Here is a 20,000-nt window from a genome sequence, read left to right on the forward strand (position 1 = left end):
AAATAAATAATTTTTTAAAGAGAGCTTCAGGGGCTAGAACTATGGCTTACTGGCCATGTCAAGCCCCTGCAGAGGATGGGAGTTCAATTCCCAGAACCCACATCAGGTGACTCATAACCGCACATGACTTCAGATTCGGGAGATCTAATGCCTCTGGCCTCCACAGGCACCTTCATTTACAAGCACATATCCCCATGTATACAAGTATACAAAATAATAATAAATGTTGGCTGGTATCTTAAGGCTGACAGAGACTTTCTGAGAATCTGGTAAAGGTTAAGTACCCATCCTCTTTCCCTACCCAACCCAAATGCACCTTCATACACCCTGATGACACTGTATGCAATTTCAGAGGATTCTCACTCATGACTCCCAAGGGCAGGCCACATCAGGGCTGTTGGTCGAACAGGGCTGATCTCTAGGACCTTGTGGGAGTAGTTATGAGCTGCAGGACTGTTTGGGAGTTCCATTTTCTTGGAACCACCTAAGGCCCACTAACTTAGACATTTTACGTCAAGAAAAATACAGTCATCTAATACATGTGTAGAATCCCATCAAAAACACACTTCAGAGGGCTGGAGAGACGCCTCAGCGGTAAGGGGCTCTCGCCCTTCCAAAGGTCGGGGGTTGCTTCTCAGCACCCACCTGACAGCTCATGGTAGTCTGTAAATGCAATTCCACAGCTTCTGCAGGTACACACACACACACACACACACACACACACACACACACACACACACACGAAACACATGCATACTTTCAGGTATACACACATACCCAGAAAATAAAATATTTTAAAAGATACGCTTGAGTTGTGTGTTACTGCTTTAGAGTTGTTTAGGCTGTAGGCATTATTTAACCCCCCTGCTACCCCCCCTCCAACCCCCAAAACCCCCTCCCCCGCAACCTCCAAACCCTCCTGACCCCCCCCCCAGAGCTTAACGAGCTCCGTGAAGGCTGTCACTGCTTGTGGCCACTAGGGGGCAGAACAGGTCCACACATAGACTATGAATGCGGCCTCCTGTGGAGACGATGACTCAGGCAAGGCTACCGAACTCTTAGCTGTAGTTTCACTCAGGCACCCTGTCAAGGGGGCCTGTTTCATCACACACAGAATGCCCTGCCTTCTAGCCAACGTGGGGGCTGCTCTTCAGCATCTAAGAACAATATTTTCTCTCCAATGCCCAGATTTAGCACATTTAGTTATATGTATGAGTAACACTGCGGTAGGTGCTGGTGTTCTTACATATGATGAGGCAGAAGCCAAGGACGACGACCCCCTCCCCCCCCAAAAAAAAAAAGTTTCAGGAAAAATAAAAGCACTTTTTTTTTTTTTTTGACCTCTGAGAGTGAATCATTCTATAGATGAGAGACGAGGGAATGGGCTGGGCATGTAGCTCAGTTACTAGCATGCTTATCTTACAACCCCATAAACTGGGTACAGTGGCGAATGTCAGTCCCTATCATCCCCACCCCCGGACAGTGAAGACAGGAAGATGAGAAGTTCAAGATCACGTGGCTACATGATGGGTGTGAGACCAACCTGGGCCATATGAGACCCTGTTTTATCTCAGCATAACAGTGAAAAGGGGAGGAGGAGAAAGAAGAGGAGGAGGAGGAGGAAGGTTGGACCTACTGCATGCTATTTGTAAACATCTCACACTGGTGCTTCATGGTAACTAGGAAATAGGTTAGTGTCCTCACCCCGGAACACACAACTAACAATATTCAAAGGCACAATTCAAGTCCTGGTCTTTCCACTAAATCTCACTGCCTTTCATAAACTCAGGAGAAGAGACCCTTCAGAAGAAATAGATGTGTGCGATTACCCTGAGAGTATAACACAAGAGTATTAACATAATGAGTGTGATTAACGGTGTATAAATGAAGCCCACAGACATCCAGTCGGTCCTAATTAAAGCAGACAAAGAAGATAATTTCAACATAGCTCCTGGACGAAGTTCTGAGTCAAATGCTGGAGGAGGCGCATGCCATGGATTAACAGAGTAATAAAAGTCCTAAGGAAGGAAGGAAGTCATGTGACAGGGAGACTAACTTAGCTAAAGCAGAGGAGTCACAGGAAAAACAAAGGGAGGCCCTGAACTGGGGGATGGGGAGGGTGTATGGGAAAAGAAGGCTCCATTTAAGTGGAGAAGACCAAATGTGTTCCCCAATCACAACCAGACCACACAGAATGTAAAATGAACTATACGCCCTGCCAACATCCCCTACAACCGGAGGGTGGATCAGGACATGTAGCAGGTGTCATTTGAACTTGATCTTGAAAAACAGACCGTCAACAGTAGTAATGAGGAGGAACAGCCTAGGCCACACAGAGGAAGAGGAGGGTGGGATCTCTGAGGAAGGATGGGTCATACCAAGCGCTCCAAGGTGAGGAGGTGACAGTAGAGTCGAACCTGAGTCCTTTGGAAGAGCAGCCAGTGTTCCTAACGGAGGAGCCATCTCCATCTTGTCCCTGAAAGGATGCCTCTCCTTCTGAGACAGCCATATGAAGACTCAGACTTGAAGCGCAGCACCACTGTGGAGACAACATGAGAGTTTCTCCAAAGGAAAAGGTTCTGCTGTTACTGTTCCTGGAGTACATAGGTTAAGAAGTTAGAAATGGCGATTGGACCCGGGCGGTGGTAGCGCACGCCTTTAATCCCAGCACTCGGGAGGCAGAGCCAGGCGGATCTCTGTGAGTTCAAGGCCAGCCTAGTCTACAAAGCGAGTTCCAGGACAGGCAGGGCTGTTACACAGAGAAACCCTATCTCGAAAAGCCAGAAAAAAAAGAAAAGAAAAAAAAAAAAAGGAAGGGAGAGAGAGAAAAGAAAGAAAGGAAATGGGGGGTGGGTAGAGACATGGCTGAGCAGTTACAAACACTAGCCGCTCTTCGAGAGGTCTCAGGTTTGCTTTCCACCAATTCCCATCACCCATAAGGTGCCCCACAATCATCTGGAACTCCAGCTCTAGGGGACCCAATGCCCTTTTCTGGCCTCCACAGACCCTGCACACACATGGCCCCCAGATGTACATGTGGACCAAACACCTATACACATAAAAATATATTAATAAAATCTTCAGAAAGTCAGAAACACGAACGATGAACACGGCTGGGGAGGACTGGCTGCCTGGCTCCCCTGATGGCACGGCATTTTCATCCTAGAGGTGCCGTGTTCAAGGACTGGTCCTTCCAAGTGGCTGTGCCAGCACCCTCTCGGGCATTTAGCTTCCCAAGCTCAGAACTAATGGGAAAGCTAGACTATTTAGAGAAAGAATTGTAGCTGCCGTTATCTGGGGCACATGTAGGAGCCACCCTTAGAGGAGGTCCCCGCGCCCCTGTGGCTTCATCGATGTTCCGCTTCTGGTGAGTTTTCTCCCTGTCCACTGTGCATGTCCATCCTCGACATTACAACAGGACCGTCAGCGAAGCTACTGCAAAGTCCTGCGGTTTGCATGGCATCCTTGTGCAGGACGTCATGCTTGTCTTTTGTCTTGTTCTAGGCTTAGAGTATTTGCTATTAAAGAAAACAATTCTCCTTTTTTTCTCTTTCTTTTTTTTTTAAGATGTGGTTTCACTGTGTTTCTCTGAATAACCTGGAAGTCTCTAGGTAAAACAGGATGGCTTTGAACTTACAGAGATCCACTTACCTCTGCCTCTTATGTGCTAGGTATGAGCCAGCACACCAGCTTCATTCCTTTCTTAATGTTTCTTTGTACTTTGTGTTTCTTAAAATAACTGTTTTTCCATGGTCTCACCACTCCATGTTAAATTCGTAGTTTTAATTACTTTAGGAAACCCTTTGGTTGCTGTTGTTATTTCTAGGTTCTTAATATGGATAATGACAACTTGTCTCCCCGTTTCCCAGCATTAGAGTTTCTAATCTTCTACCCATTATACTCACTTCTCTGAGCCTCTCTTTTTTAAAAATCTATTTATTTTTACTTTATGTGTATGAATGTTTTGTATGTATGTGGTGGGGGCCCACAGAGGCTCCCTAGTAAGGTCTTACTCACAAGGTCAGAGAGTCTGAGCTTGCTTTACCCAGCAGGGCTGTATAATGGGATGATTTGGCCAAGGGTGTGGTTACCAGGCGTTTTGAAGGGTCTATGCTTGTTGGTACTTTGTGCTTCGACCTTGAAAGGGGGAGGTCTTTTGCTCCTCCCCTTTCTGATGTATAAAAAGTCCATCATGATTAAACCCGGGCAACTGGGTATTGACCCAGGGCCCTCCCAAAGCTATCCTGTGTCTCTGTCTTTCTCTCCGTCTATATTTCTTCTATTATTTCTCAATTCCTCACTCCTCCCCTCAAGAACCCTCGACAGGTCAGAGCTGGCCTCCAACAGTATGTGCATCACATGTGTGCCTGGTGCCTAGGAAAGCCAGAGGATGGCCGCTGGATCCCCTGGAAACTGGAGTTAGAGGTAGTTATTAGCCAAAGTGTAGGTGCTGGGATTTGAACCCAGGTCTCCTAGAAAGGCAGCTAGTGCTCTTAACCACTGAGCTACCTCTCTAGCCCCTCAATTCCATTTCTTTAGCTCTGTACTTGCCCTCATAGCTTTAATAGCTCTTTTGCCTCACTGGGGAAAGCTGCTCACTCATCCCCAAACATGTTACTCAAGTCAAAAGTTCAAAGGCTTAGAAAAAAAGAACAATAAACGAACAGTCGTTCTCCTGTTCACCAAATCCATGTAATTTTTTAAATATTTCTTTGGCAATATCTTTGTGCTTATTATCATAGTACCATAAGACACGGTGGAACAGATGAGAATTTGAGAAGGAATGCTCGAGAATAATGCTGCTTTTAAAATTCCACAGGGGCAGCAGGGCAGTGGTGGCCTTTAATCCCAGCACTCTGGAGGCAGAGGCAGGCGGATCTCTGTGAGTTTGAGGCCAGCCTGGTCTACAAGAGTGAGATCCAGGACAGGCATCAAAACTACATGGAGAAACCCTGTCAGGGGGGGGGGGGGATCCTCAGGGGCAGAGTTGTGTGCTCCTGACGAAGTGAATGAAAGAGCTAGTAATGAATAAATCTGTACAACTATTTAGCAGAGTTGATCATGCTGACCAGAAAAAAGAAACAAAGTGTGCTTGCTATCCCTGCTGGCTGCAGGAGAAGTCCTCGAATGAGCTGTGACGTCATCGAGCGGCCCGCACCTCCTGTGCTGGAGCCAGCACGCTGGACTGAACCTTCTTTGTTCTGCTGGTGGAGAGTCTGCCACCTCTACCAACTTGTCCTCAGGAATGTCGTTCTAGAAATAAGCCGCCTGGCATTCATGAGTCACACACAGAAGTTAATTCATCTGAGCCACTGGCTTTTCTTAGGCCCTTTGTATCTCAGCAAGCCCCTCAGGGTTTCTCCTCAGTGCTTCCCTCACGTCCTCCGTCCAAGCTTCCCTCCACTGCTTTCTATTTGACTTTCCCTGACAACCGTTATCTGCAGACCCAGATAACAGAGGCAGAGGTGGATCCGGCTGAATTCTGAAGTACTCCAGGAAAGCCTGTCAACCCCCCTACCCAGAGACACTCATCACATGCCAGCCCAGCCCCTCCTCTATGTAGATCAGGATGTCAAACACACTTGTGAGACAGCGTACCGATGACTAATTCCATCATCTATATCGTAAGGTAGAGCCCGATACAATGGTTCACCGTTTTTCTTTCAAATGTGCAGATGCATTTTAAGAGGTAATAATTAAATTTATAAATGACAACATAAAACTGATATGGCCCTTGTTAATCACTAACCTGAATTGTTATGTAATTTTTCATACATTTTATATTCTAGAATATTTTAGTGTTTTTTTTTAAGATTTATTTTATTTATTTGGGGGGGGGGGTACATGCCATGTTTGTGCAGGTGCCCGTGGATGCCAGAAGAGGACATTGAATCCCTTAGAGTTGGAGTTTCAGTTGCCCAGTGTGAGTGCTGGAACCGAACTCTGGTCCTTCGCAAGAATAACAAGCGTTAACTGCTGAGTCGTCTCTCCAGACCCTTAGGCTATTTTATAACAGAAATACACAGTTAAGATAAAAAGTAAGGAATGTGGGGTGTGACTAAGAAGGGAATGTGTCTCAGAGCCCTGCCGTCTCTGCTCCCCAACAGCTAATGGTTGGATGGCGGCGCCTTGCAGACCTTTATAAAGAATGTGTGCGTACTCACGTGTGCACTTATGCAGGTAGTTTTATGTCCACACACATGGGGTCATATCTGCCCTACAACTTCCTTCACGGCTCCTTCTAATTCCCATGTTGGGGTATTTATCTTTAAATGCTAACAGTTGCGTAGTAAACACCAGTTTGAGTGTGTTGTGATTTGTTTAAGCACTCCTCTGTTGGTGGACATGAGACTTGCTTCCTGTTTGGAGTTTGATTGTTGGTATGACAATGCTGTGCTGAATGTCTTTGTATATGTCTCCTGTGTACCCTCCAAGACTGTGTCTAGGACAGATCCTGAGACATACACTTGATGTGTCAGAAGACAGGTACACTTAAAGTTTCTAATTTTCAAATTTTCTAATTAAAAAATTAGATGTGTGTGATGGCTCATGTTTGTAATCCCAGCAACTGGGAAGCGAAGGCAGGAGGCTTGTGTCAGGGTCAAGGCCTGCTCGACCCAGTGCATGCTGGGCCAGCCAGAGCTACATAGCAAGACTCTATCTTGAAAAAAAAAAAAAAAAAAAAAAAAAAGTTTAATTAAAAATTAAACACTTAGCTGGGTGTGGTTTTGTGCATGCTTTTAATCCCAATACTTGAGGGAGAGGCAGGTAGATCTCCATGAGTTCAAAGCCATCCTGATCTACATAGTGAGATCTAGGAGAGCCAGGGATACACAGTTAAACCCTGTCTCAAAAATAATAATAATAACAACAGCAATAACAATTAGACGCTTGGGCTGCAGAGATGGTTCAGTACTTGCTGTTCTCCCAAAGGTTCCTGGCACACAGGTAGCTCACAACCATCTGTAACTCCAGCTCAGGGGAAGCAGACAGCTCTTCTGACCTCTGCGGATACTTTCATTTGTGTGCACATAACTACACACACACACACACACACACACACACACACACACACACACACAATTAAAAACTAAAAACAAGTGGCTGGAGAAATGACTCAGCAGTTAAGAGTACTCTTCTAAATTCAGTTCCCAGCACCCTCAAGATAGCTCACAGCAGCTGTCTATACCTCTAGTTCTAAGGCATTTGATACCCTCTTTGCCCTCTGTGGGTATCAGGCACGTTTGTGATGCACAAATTTACATGCAGACAAAACACCCAAACACATAACTATTTTTAACATTTTTAAATTTATCTTATTATTTTACATGAATGAGTATGTTGCCTGCATGCATATATGTCTACCACTGCTGAGGTCCAAAGAGGGTGTTAGATCCCTTGGGACTTGAGTTACAGACAGTTTTGAGCCACCATATGGGTGCTGGGTATCAAACCCAGATCCTCTGCAAGGACAATGCTCTCAACAGCTGAGCCATCTCTCCAGCCCCAACACGTAAATAATTTTTAATTAAAATACATCTATTTTTAAAATATTGTAAAGACTTATTTGTATTTTTAATTATGTGTATGCCTGTGTGAGTGCATGTACCCTTGGAGTTTAGAAGAGAGAGCATCAGACCCCAGGAACTGGAGTTACAGGCAGTGGGCCACCTGGTGTAGGTGCTAGGGGTTGGACTCAAGTCCTCTGCAAGAGCAGTACATACTCTTAATAGTCATCTTCCCAACCTCGCCTTCTCCCCCGCCCCCCAAAAAATCTTAACGTAAATAATAAGATTTTTTTAAAAAATAACCCCCCCAAAAAAACAAACAAACAAAAAACTACCTTAACCACCATTTTCCTCTCTTCTGCAGAGAGTGCTATCCTGGAAGCTGACATTGTCCTTCAGAGTCTCGACAACGATGTTGTCAGCATGGAGATCTTCTTCAAAGCCTGGCTGCATAATAGTGAAACCGACCGAGAACACATCCATCTTCTTCTTGCTCCACAGACCCTTCCTCCTTCTTCCAGGGCAAGAGATAATCCAAGTACACAACCCTGAAAAGATAGGTTCTGTGGGCTAAGTCTGTCCTTGTCTGGGATTAGAAGTCTAGACGACTCTGGTGAGTCATCAGAATAGAGATCATCTGAGGCCTAGGGGTTGGAGGAGGCTTGGGTGACGCTGTCTAGTGACAGCGTGGATATAAAGAGAAAAGCTCTGCAGAGTGACCCTCCCAGCCAGCAGGAGCCAAGCAGTTACAGAGGCAAAGTCCTTGATGCCTCGATGTTAAGAAATCAGCCACACCATAGCAGGACACACTGAATCATGCACTGTCCTCAGTATTCTCACTCTTAATGAGGTAGGTGTTCTTGGTACTATAATTCAAGAGCCTGTTACCTTGATAATATCAGCACTGCCTGTGGTAAGAATAATAACAGTAAATAAAAATCTTCTCAGGGGCTGGAGAGATGGCTCAGCGGCTAAGAGCACTGGCTGCTCTTGTGGATAGACCTAGAATCAGTTCCCAGCACCCACATGGCAGCTCACAATCCCTGGAACTCCAGTTCCAGGGGACCTGACACCTTCTTCAGCCACTGCACTCATGTAGTGTGCATACAGACACAGACAGACAGACAGACACTCATACACATAAACTGAAATGAAATTCTTAAAAGTCTCACTAGCTAGGCATCACCTTGAGAAAACTGCAACAACTCCGAAGCAAGCTCCGAGGAGGGCAACATGAGCCCAGGATCATGTGCCCAAAGAAGTTCAGGCAGCTAGTCAGCACCAGGCATGTCAACAAGGTCCTAGATACTGTAGCGGCTGGTGCCAAATGGACTTAGCAGTATAATCAGCCACACTGAGTTTAAGAAGGGCGACTCCTGAGGACCCATCTCCTCAGGGAAGACACTAGAGTGTGTTTGGGGTTCTCAGTCTGCACCCACTTTCTCCACAGAACAGAATAGTGGTCGCAACTGCGGAGCTCACTGGGGGTCGTAAGTAGAACTAGGTATCGTGCTTTCCAAAGCCCCTTCCCAGGCTCTGACACGACATGTGCTGTATACCACCTCTGGAGGCTCTGTATATATGTAGTATGTTTTAGTGTACATGGGTGTTTTGCCTGCATGTATATTTGTGCACCCTGTACATGCAGTGCTCACAGAGGCTGAAAGAGAGCGTTGGACCCCCTGAAGCTGACAGATGGTTGTGAGCTGCCATGTGGGTACTGGGAACCGGACCTGGTCCTCTGCAAGAGCAGCCAGTGCTCTTAACTGCTGGGCCTCTCTCCAGCCCCAACTAACAATGTGTTTAAAATCTCTTCTCCTACTGGAATAGAACTCTGCTGTGGCTGTCACCTTTTCAGGGTCAGGGAAAGCCCTCTGAAAGTCTAATTAGATAGGAATATGGTTCCCCTCCTTCCAGGGACAGCTATCAGATTCTGCATCATTTTCTTTTTTTAAATTATTATTATTTTTTAATTTTATAATTTAATTTAATTTTACATATCAGCCACGGATTCCCCTGTCCTCCCTCCTCCATCGTTTTCTGTTCAACCCCAGGGCTTGGGACCAGCAAGATGGTTCAGTGGATAAAGACACTTGCCACTAAGCCTGACAACTGGAGTTCAGTCCCAGGTCCCATGGTATGGAAGAACAGACTCCCACAGGTTGTTCTCTGGCCTACATAGCTCATACACACACACACACACACACACACACACACACACACACACACACACACACACTGAGTGAGTAACTTTTCTTTTACAACACCTAGGGCCTGGAATGCCTTTGATGGCTTAGCCTGATAATAACCTGTTTTCCTTTGCCTGTAAATTGTCTCCCCAGGACCTCCTTTGCATTGTGTCCCAAGCGATCCTACCAGTTCCTCCCTATCCCATCCTCTTGGATTCACTCATTCACTTTCCTCCCTTAAAAGCAGCCAGCAGCTTCACACAGAAGCCGGCTGATGTTGGACATCTGTGTGCCTTTTCCCTGCCAAATTACCATGCTGGCTTCTTTCCTTGATAGTTCCCTCTGCTGTACACACCACCGCCAGGCAGATGCTGTCACCCAATATGTCATCAGGTCTAAGACGCTATCCATTATAAGACATGCCACTGTTTGTGTGCCACTAAGAACAGAAGCACTGTCAATTAAACACGACATCGTGGTTTCTTGTCACTTAGCAGTATAATTGTATCCTTCCTGGGAGAATTCAAGTGCTAAGATTGTCTGCCTGGCCAATAGCAATTGTAAGATCTTTAAAGATCTGTCTTAGTGTGTGAAAAATCTGTCTACAAACCAAACATAATACTATACCTGTGTTTACACATGAAGAAAGTAAGACAAAGAAATTAAACTCTTTCCTAGGGCTTCACAGAAAAGCACAGGGCCCCTTCTTCATCTTAGGATCAGAAATCTCTATTTGTACACTTCACAATTCTTACCTGGAATACACTCATCAAACACAGGTCTACCTACCTCCAGAACTTAGGCCTTTGCCCACCACTAACCCACTTGGTGCTTAGGCCACTCTGAACAAAAGGGATAGTGATTCACTTCTCTCACTAATGGAGTTGGGACCCTCAAAGGCCAGGAACTACTGCTACAGCATCTGTGCTTGGCTCAGGTCAGAATTTCTCCAGCTTCCCCCCACACCACCTCTCCAAAGCTTTTATTACCAGGGTCAGAGCCAGAATATAGTCCAACTGTAGCCATACTTCAGAAGTCTACAGAGTTTCAGTGTGCATGCATATCTTAGATCAGTTCTTCTGCAAGCGAGGGCCTCACTGGAATCCAGATGTCAGGTACAACTGGAATGGAGTCTGGAGAAATTAGGTCTTTTCCAGAGTGATGCAGCCCATGGAGATTATAAACAATCACAACAAAGATCAGACTGTAGCTACCTGTTATTTTTTAAGCTGATGCATGGCTCCATGTAGACTTCCGAGCACGAGACTCACCACATAAAAACAAGATCTTTCAACTCTCCTGACACAGGCTCCTTGAAGGAATGATGAGTCTTCTTTTTAAGCTTCTCTACCCGTTTTCATGACTGCCCGGAGCACTTCACCATCTCTCTGGGCTTCCCTTAGAGGTCTGCCTGTGCCGGAGTGTGCAGGCAGCTGAGTGTCTTGTTCTCTGGTGTGGGCTCTGCCATCTCTGTACCTGAGCTCTGGATGGTGAGAAGCACCCCAAAGATTCTGATTTAATTGGTCTTACACAGGCTGGCCTGGAACTCACTATGAGCTTAGCCTAGCCTGGAACTCCTGATCCTCCTGCCTCCACCTCCTGAGAACTGGAGTTATGGGTATGCACCACTGCACATGACCTCTTAGGATGATTCTTACTGCAGCCAATGAGACCTTCATCCAGATGGGCAGAGCTTCCCAATCCTAAACCCCAGTGACCGGTAATGAAGAAGTCAGGCAGAGAAGAAATGAAGGGAGGCACATTCCTGGACAAAGTCCCTCCTGGGTTCAATGAGATAAATTAAAATCTACATCTTATGAACTGAGCCCAGGAAATCCAGCTGAATCTATCGCCCACTCCATTTTTCCCATGTTACTTTGACATTTTTATTTGGTTTTTAAATTAGTATGTAACATAACAAATGTTAGTGAGATGACATTTTCAGAGATGTATGCCACTGCAGTTTACTTCTGCTTTAATTTTTACCTCACGTGGCAGTCTGGTCATTCCACAAATCACCATAACCTATGAGCCTTCTCACAAGGATTCAGTGTTCGTATACTTGCAAGTTTGCTATTGATATTCCAACCAGATCTATATTTTAATGTTTCGTAGCATCAAGGATTCAGGCACCTGAAGGTAACTGCTGGAATAGAAACCCAATTCAAAAGCCAGGAACAGTAACACACACCTGAAACCACAGCACTCGCGAGGCAGAGGCTGGAGGACAGGAGTTCAAGGTCATCTTCAGCTACATAGCAAGTTAGAGGTCAATCTGGGCTGCAGCAGAGCCTGTCTCAAAAGTGGCATAATGGGCCTGGAGAGGTGGCTCAGCAGTTAAGAGCGCTGGCTGCTCTTCCAGAGGATCCAGGTTCAATTCCCAGCACCCACATGGCAGCTCACACCTGTCTGTAACTCTAATTCCAGGGCTTCTGACACCTTCACACAGACATAGATGCAGGCAAAACACCAATGAATACAAAATAAGAATAAGTTATTTTTTTAAAAAGCCAAAAGCTTCATAGAACCGAGTAGCAGACAGAGACAAGTATAACTCAGCACAGTCTATGCACTCCCACTGTCTAACCCACCGCTGGGCTCCAAGGCCTTGAAGGTCCAGGCATCAAACATAGGCTATTTCAGGACCGTGTTCCTCCCATAGTCCTGGAGGCCCCCTGGCAGAGGCCAGAGAAAAACAGTAGCAGTCAGCTGACTGTCTGACTTCTGCTTTCCTGTTCTTCCTTCATCTGACCAGCACGCTTGCCAAAGCCGCAGGGAAGCAAGCAGCAGAGGCAAGAGTTCCTTCTGTGGTTACCCAAGGGCCTCTGCATATTATCCCGGGTTTGAGACCTAACAAGCGTTAGCTGCTCCAGCGAGGACACCTGTCCCTCCTGAACGGAATGACAAACCAGACTCCTTGCTAGGAGACAAATGCTCAGTGAGCCCAGCCGTAAAGCAAAGGAGCCTCATGCCAGGCTCAGAGAACAAGTAAACCGTGAGGATGAATAGCTATAACACAGGTGACAGGTCTGCTCTACCTCCTCAAACCAAACTTGCTTTCTTTTTCCCATTTTCCTACCTCCTCCCAAGCCTTGACTGCCTACTGAGAGTGAATTTGTCTCACAGTGACAGCCTGAGGTAACTTGTAACATGGCCTCTTCTCTAACTCTCCTTTGGTCGCAGTATGCCTGAAATGTGACCTCCAAGAGCGATTTCTCAGCCCGTCCCTGCTTCCTGGGACGGCCGATGGCCTGTTGAGAATAGATGACCCCAAAGGAGACATCAGCACACTCTACCAGATGGCCTCCCTGTCATCAGACTCTCCGTACAAGCTGCAAGTGATCAAGTACGCTTTGAGGAAACCTAGCCCTTCTACTCTGGCCTTATTGATTCCACGGCCTGGAAGTGCAGAGATTCAGGGTATACCTTGGCAGTCAGGCAACAGTCCGTGGCCAGGTAGCAGTTACAAGCATGTCATGAAAACAACAAAAGTAAGGTTGGGTTCCTCAGCAAGTGGAAGCCAGAGGGACAGATGTACACTTGCTACCACAGAAGACTTGGAGATAGGGGCAGGAATTGGAAACATGGTCTCTGAGTGCAGAGAAAAGCAAGGTCGATACAAAGGTGTTCAGCCATCCGATGGATGTTTGTCAAAAGCCATAGGGTTAGCGTAGGAATGAGCGTTTCAGGGGCAAAGTGTCTCAAGATCTAACTTCAACTCTACCACTCCTCTGGGTACTAGGAGTGCTGGATCAGGGGATCCAGCTCTCAGGTAGAACAGGGATGGGAAAGCCCAGCTTTGCTGTGTTCTTGTACTTACTCTAGGGCCCCATGGAAGACTGTAGAGCTCTAAGAACTTTCAGTGTGCCCGATTCCATGCTTGGCATTGACCACACACTCTGTAAATTACACACCCTGATCCACAAGCTCCCAGAAGGTCCTAGATCGGAGCTGAATGTAGATGGGTATGATGGTTAGAGGTAGACTCCCGATACCACTAAAGAGAGTCTTTCTTTTCCAGGGCTCTTAAATCCAGTGAGATCTGTGAGTCCCTGACCTATGGACTCCCCTTCATCCTCAGACCCACAAGCTGTTGGAAGCTGGACTGGGATGAGTTGGAAACAAACCAGCAACATTTCCATGCTCTGTGTCACTGCCTGCTGGTGAGTGCCCTGTTCCCAGGCCTGAGTGCTCAAATAACAGCTAGAGAAAAACAGTCACTAACTCTTAACCCCAGACCTGCCTCAACCCTGGAAAGGACGGAGAACCTGGCAACACTCTGGATTTTACAGTCAAGGTAACATTGCTTTTGTTAGATGCACCCAGAGGAAACATTAGTGCTTTCTACCAGATGGCATTCCAGGCATCCGCCTATTACAGTCTGACCAACTGATCAAGTGTGGTACAAAAGAACCTCCCCACTCCATACAAGTGCTAGTTTGTTTGTTTGTTTGTTTGTTTGTTTGTTTGTTTGTTTGTTTTGAGACAGGGTTTCTCGGTGTAGCCTTGGCTGTCATAGAACTAGCCCTGTAGACCAGGCTGGACTTCAACTCACAGAGATCCGCCTGCCTCCGCCTCCTGAGTGCTGGACAAATGCTATTTTTTATACATTTGATCTTTTTATTTTGTGCGCATATGTGTAGGGGGTGGTGCACACATGCTATGGCACATGTGTAGAAGTGAGAGGAGAACTTTGGGGAGTCGATTCTATCCCTCAGCCATGTGGGCCCTAGAGACTGAACTCAGGATTCAGGTTTGGCAGCAAACATCTTCACCCGCCATGCCATTTCACTGGGCCCAGGTGCTGTTCTTATTGATAGCATGGCTAGAAAGTCCAGAAATTCATTTCTCTGTCAGCCCAAAGTCAATTTGGGGGTAGCAGTTGCAAGTACTGATGAAAAAGCCAGGTGAGGGTACTCAGTTTGTAGCAGAAGCCTTCCTGAAATCAGTCAGAACCCCTTATTTTATAAGCTTTAAACATAAGTAATGATGCTTTCAACCCTGCTTCCTTTCTGGACTCGAAAAACAGCTTAGTGGGTAAACATGCTTTCCACATAAGCCTGGAGAATGGGAATGGACTCAGGAAACTGTCCTCTGTGGCACACCTGTACACACACACACACACAAATTATACACACATACACAATAAATACTTTTTACACAATTTTTTAAAGAAAAAGAAAACTAATAAGGGGCTAGAGAACTGTGCAGCTAAGAGAGCTTACTGCTCTTGCAGAGGGCACAGGTTCAATTCTCAGTACCCACATCAGAAGGCTTATAACTTCCTGTGATTCCAGTTCCAGGGAATCTGATGCCTTCTGGTCTCTACTAACACACACATGGTGCACATACACACATACATACATTCAGGCCTACACACATACATATATTCAGGCCCACATGCATACACATAAATTAAAAAAAGAGAAAAAGAAAAAAGAAACCAGATGTGGTAGTGCTCACCTTTAATTCCAGCACTTGGGAAACAGAGGCAGGTGACTGTCTATGAGTTCAAGACTAGCCTGGTCTACATTGCAAGTTCTAGGCCAGCCAGAACTACAAAGTAAGACCCTATCTCAAAAACCTAAAAAAAAAGAAAAAAGAAAAAAGAAAATTAATGCAACACTTAAATCAAAATAAAATAAGTAAAAAGAAAATCTAAGACAAGATACTGAATAAATACTTGACCTGGAGCTGGAGAGATGGCAAAGAGTTTAAGAGTACATGCTGTTCTTCCACAGGACCCGAGTTCAGTTCCCAGCACCTTGGGCTGCTCACAACCACCTGTAACTCAAGCTCTAGGGAGATCCAACACCTCTGTTCTGCACAGGTAGCTGCACTCACGTGCACAGACCCACACACATATAATGAAAAATGAAATCCATCTTTTCAAAAGCAAAGGCTTGGCCTAGGTGGGCATGAGTGGCAGGTCCACATGCTGGCCTTGGACTGAAGGGCAGCACAGCACTGTGTCTTCCACTCTCAGAGGCAGACTTCATTTCTGTTTCAAAGTTCACACTCCCCTTGGGGGCCCACCCATTGAGTTCCTGTTTCTGGTCTGAAGGACGTCCACCTCCTGTCTTTGCAGAGCACAGACAACAGATCAATCAGTTCTGAGTGCCCAGCAGCTCGGTTTACTGTGTACTCCACCCACTTCCTCCAAATCTCTGAGATGACCCATCAATCAGCAGGCATTTCCCCCATGTGCCTTCAATCTTCTTCTTTTCTTTGTGACATATTGGAGATTGAACCCAGGATATCACACAGGCTAGGCAAACAACTTCTGTTCTGTATCCTCGGACTTCCTTTTATTTTTTTGTTCTGAGACAAATCTCATTTAAGTTACTCAGGGAATTTAACTTAATCTACAGCCCAAGCAAGCCTTGAATTCAAGACCTTCCTGTCCCAGCCTCCCTGAAATAGCTAGAATTACAGGCCTGAGTCAGGCCTGTTAAAGACAAGGTCTCATATAGCCCAGGTTGGCCTTAAAGTTGCTGTGTAGCTGAGGATGACCTTTATGCCTTCCGAGTATTAGTGTTATACACAGGTACCACCAGACCTTGTTCAGTGTTTATAGCACAGGATTTTTTGTTGTTTGCTTTGCTTTTGTATTTTGAGACAAGTTCCCTCTACTATGTAACCCTGGCTATTCTGGAACTCACTATGTCGACCAGGCTGGTCTCGAACTCACTGAGATGCCTCTGCCTGCTGAAAACTGGGATTGAAGGTATGCAACACTATAGTACATATTTTACACATTGGCATTTTAACACATTTTCCTGAAAATTTCCATCAACACTTTAGCCAGGATTATAGTCCAAGACAAAGAAGCAAAGATACACACATACAAGATGTTCACCTCAGTGTTATTCCCAGAGGAAGAAAATTAGAAACCATTTAGTGTCCTAAATAGATGAATGGGTGCCCTCGCTGGCTTCTTGTCAACTTGATACAACCTAAAGTTATCTGGGAAGAGGGAACCTCAACTGAGATGCTTCCATGACATTGGTTGGTCGGCAAGTCTGTAGGGCATTTTCTTGATTGATGGTTAATGTGGGAGGGCCCAGTCTATTATAGGTAGTGCTTCACCTGGGCAGGTGGTCCTCGATAAAATGCAATAAAATTGTAGGCTGAGCAAGCTGTAGAGAGCATCCTCCATGCTCTCTGCTTCAGTGTCTGCCTCAGAGCTCCTGCCTTACGTTCCTGACCTGGCTTCCTCTGATGCTAGACTGTCAGCTGTAAGGTGAGCCTCTTCCTCTCTAAGTCACCCGCACTCTCGCTGCAGACTCCTGCATTTCGCTGGGCTAGAATCCACTTAGTATCCAGGCACTCATAATTGCTCCTTGTTCATCTTTTGCATTTATTCACATATTTAGGAAGCAGGAGGTTTACATGCCGTAACACCCATGGGAGACAGAGGACAGCTTGCAGGGGTCGGTTCTCTCCCTTCCCTATGTGGGTCACAGGGATCTCGTGCTACAGTTTTCTTGGCCCTGTTTGTTCCTAATTGTGTTAGCATCAAATACTAGTCACCTCGTGGGTGGAGGGGGTGAATTAGTTTTCGAAAGGCTCTTCATCCATGCTTTTTGAATGACACCTTTTCTGAGTGGCATAAATTCTCAATGGCAGTGTGATAGAGGGAAGGGTTTTTCACACGTTTCAAGTCATTCATTCAACAAGAAGTGGTTTTATACTTAACTATGTGACAAGACGTATTACCTAGGCTGAACCTCCCTAACCTTTTCACATGTTGCCCAAACTCTTGTGTTTTAGATTTTTATTTTTATTAACATGTATGTGTGTATATCCATGTGAGTACGTACCACTTGTGTATGGGTGCCCACAGAGGCCAGAGCTAGAGTTGCAGGCATTGATTTTTATTTTTATTAACATGTATGTGTGTATATCCATGCGAGTACGTGCCACTTGTGTATGGGTGCCCACAGAGGCCAGAGCTAGAGTTGCAGGCATTGTGACCTGTCTGACATGGGTGCTGGAACCGAACTCGGGTCCTCTGGAAGAGCACCAAGGGCCCTTAACTGCTGACCTAGCTCCCCAGCCCTGGGTTTGCAAAACTTTACCTCCAGCTTTGGTTTTGCGCTTGGACTTTCTTTTCTTTTCTTCTTTTACACTTTGTTCTCCTCGGATCTGGTGACCCCTCAGTTCCCAGGGCAACTCTGTGCTCTCTCCTCCTCACACTCATGTTTCCTCCCCTGCAGCCAGCTTCTGCTTCTGACATCTGTCGTTCTGTTACGAGCAGCCCCACCACTGTCTAGGTCACCCAGGCTTGAAACCTCAGCCACTTTCAGCTACAGTGTCCTTTACACTTGAGTCACCCAGGCCACGTCAGTTTTCCACTCCTAAACTGGAGATGTCCTTGTTTCCTGTTCCCAATGCTTTTCTCACAAACTTTTTTATAAACTCCTAACTCCCCTTACCCAACCTCCCCAGCTTCTTTTTACCTGTACATTGACACTAAATTACCTTTTCTTTTCTTTTCTTTCTTTAGTTTTATTTTTCTTTTTAGACAGGGTCTCCCTGTATAATCCTGGCTGACTTCAAACTTACTATATAAATCAAGCTGTCTTTGAACACAGAGATCCATCTACCCCTGCCTGCAAAATGCTGGGATGAAAAGCATGCGCGACCATGCCCAGCCTCATATTACCTTCTTTTTTGGTTTATTTTTACTTGTACGTGCATTGGTGTTTTGCCTGCATGTATGTCTGTGTGAGGGTGTTGGATCCTGGAGTTATAGGCAGTTGTGAGCTGCAATGTGGGTGCTGAGAATTGAACTCAGGACCTCTGGAAGAGCAGTCAGTGCTCTTAACCACTGAGCCATCTCTCCAGCCCTCGTATTACCTTCTGGAAGCAGTCCTCTGACCGTCACATTTTCTCACGTGCCTACACCCACTGCTTTAATGAACCTTGCTTATCCTCATCTTCCAGCACCTTCTCTCCCCTGTGTCCTCACCGTGCTATTCACGACCTGTCTTACTTGTGCCTTAATATTGCAGCCCTTTCTCCACTGGTCGGGATTCTCTCCTTGCTTCCCCTGCTCTGTGTGGTTTGTAGCAATGCCCATAAACTAACCTTGAAGTATGGCGTTGAGTCTGCCATCTTCAGCCTCAAAATATTTCCTGTCTGCAGCTGCTGCTGTAGCTCAGTGAAAGAGAACTTGCCTGGTGTGCACGATGCCCTAGATTTGATCCCTAGCACCCCCACACACACACACACAGAGGCATACACACGCGCGGGTGCGTGCGCACACACACTTATGCACACAATCTTACTACTATTTATACCATAAAATCCGTGTTTCTTAGTCTAGTATTCAAGGTCTAGCTTTCTTGCCCATTATTCTCTTCACATCCTATATATTACAGGCAAATGCATGAAGAGCGTTAGATTTCTCCACCTTTGGTCCTCCTCTGTTCACGCTGCCCCTTCTCTCCTCTCCATGTGTTCAAATCCTGCCCTAATCTGAAAGACTCAGCTCAAACAGTGCTTCCTTAGTAAACCCTTTCCAGTTGCCTTTTTATTAGATTTTACGTATTCTATTCCTTTTTAGAGAAAAGCATGTCTCACATAGTGTCTTTTAAGTGTATGTCCTATGATTTGACTTTAAGATTGAGATGTAAATGTGACTTACCCTAAAATCCAGAATGACACACTTGCCTTTTCCTGGTATTTCTTACACTTTCCCACTTCCCCAACCAAGTCCTCAGCTTTAGTCAAATTTTGGCTCAGAGAGAAATTCCCCCTTTGTTACCTCTATTTTTTTTTAAAGATTTATTTATGTGGGGGGTGGGGTGGGATGGGGGGCTTATAAAAAGAGCATCAGGTGTCCCCTGTCTCTCTCTGCCTTTTCATCTGAGGCAGGATCTCTGTCAGAAGCTGGAGTTTGTGAATTCCAGACTAGGCAGGAATGCAGTAAGCCCCAGAGTCCTCCTGACTCTGTCTCTCAGAGCTCGGGTCATGGATCCTTGCAGGAGTGCCCGGCTTGTTACATGGGTGCTGGCAGCCAAGCTCCAGTCCTCTGGGTGCATAGTAGGCACTCGTGAATTACCAAGCCTTCTCCCCTGCCCGTCCTGCTGCTACTTCTGAGTGGCTCAGGGTGGTTTTCTAAAATATTCTGGAGAAATATGCCTATTGCGCAAGAAAATCCTGAACTTGTTGTCCTGTTCCTTTATTGTTTCCTGACTGTGAACTTAAGCAAAAACTCACATCTCTAACCGTGCTGTATTTATGCATTCATAACCCTAACAAGCACAGTGGGCCCGTGCGGTTTAGTCTCTGCACA

The 20,000-nt window shown here is 45.9% G+C and overlaps 1 protein-coding gene across 1 annotated transcript in view; it reads left to right on the forward strand.

The window, feature by feature from the left end:
* LOC114694452 (meiosis 1 associated protein) overlaps positions 1-20,000 on the forward strand; it is a 70,284-nt gene that overhangs the window by 33,060 nt on the left and 17,224 nt on the right. Inside the window, exons 4-6 of the mRNA XM_028871397.2 lie at positions 7,873-8,046; positions 12,881-13,043; positions 13,719-13,860. Of these exons, the coding sequence (XP_028727230.1) occupies positions 7,873-8,046; positions 12,881-13,043; positions 13,719-13,860 (479 nt within the window). The remainder of the gene's footprint in view (positions 1-7,872; positions 8,047-12,880; positions 13,044-13,718; positions 13,861-20,000) is intronic.

This window comes from Peromyscus leucopus, chromosome 3 (genome assembly GCF_004664715.2).
Source record: "Peromyscus leucopus breed LL Stock chromosome 3, UCI_PerLeu_2.1, whole genome shotgun sequence".
In the NCBI taxonomy this organism is placed as follows: Eukaryota; Metazoa; Chordata; class Mammalia; order Rodentia; family Cricetidae; genus Peromyscus; species Peromyscus leucopus.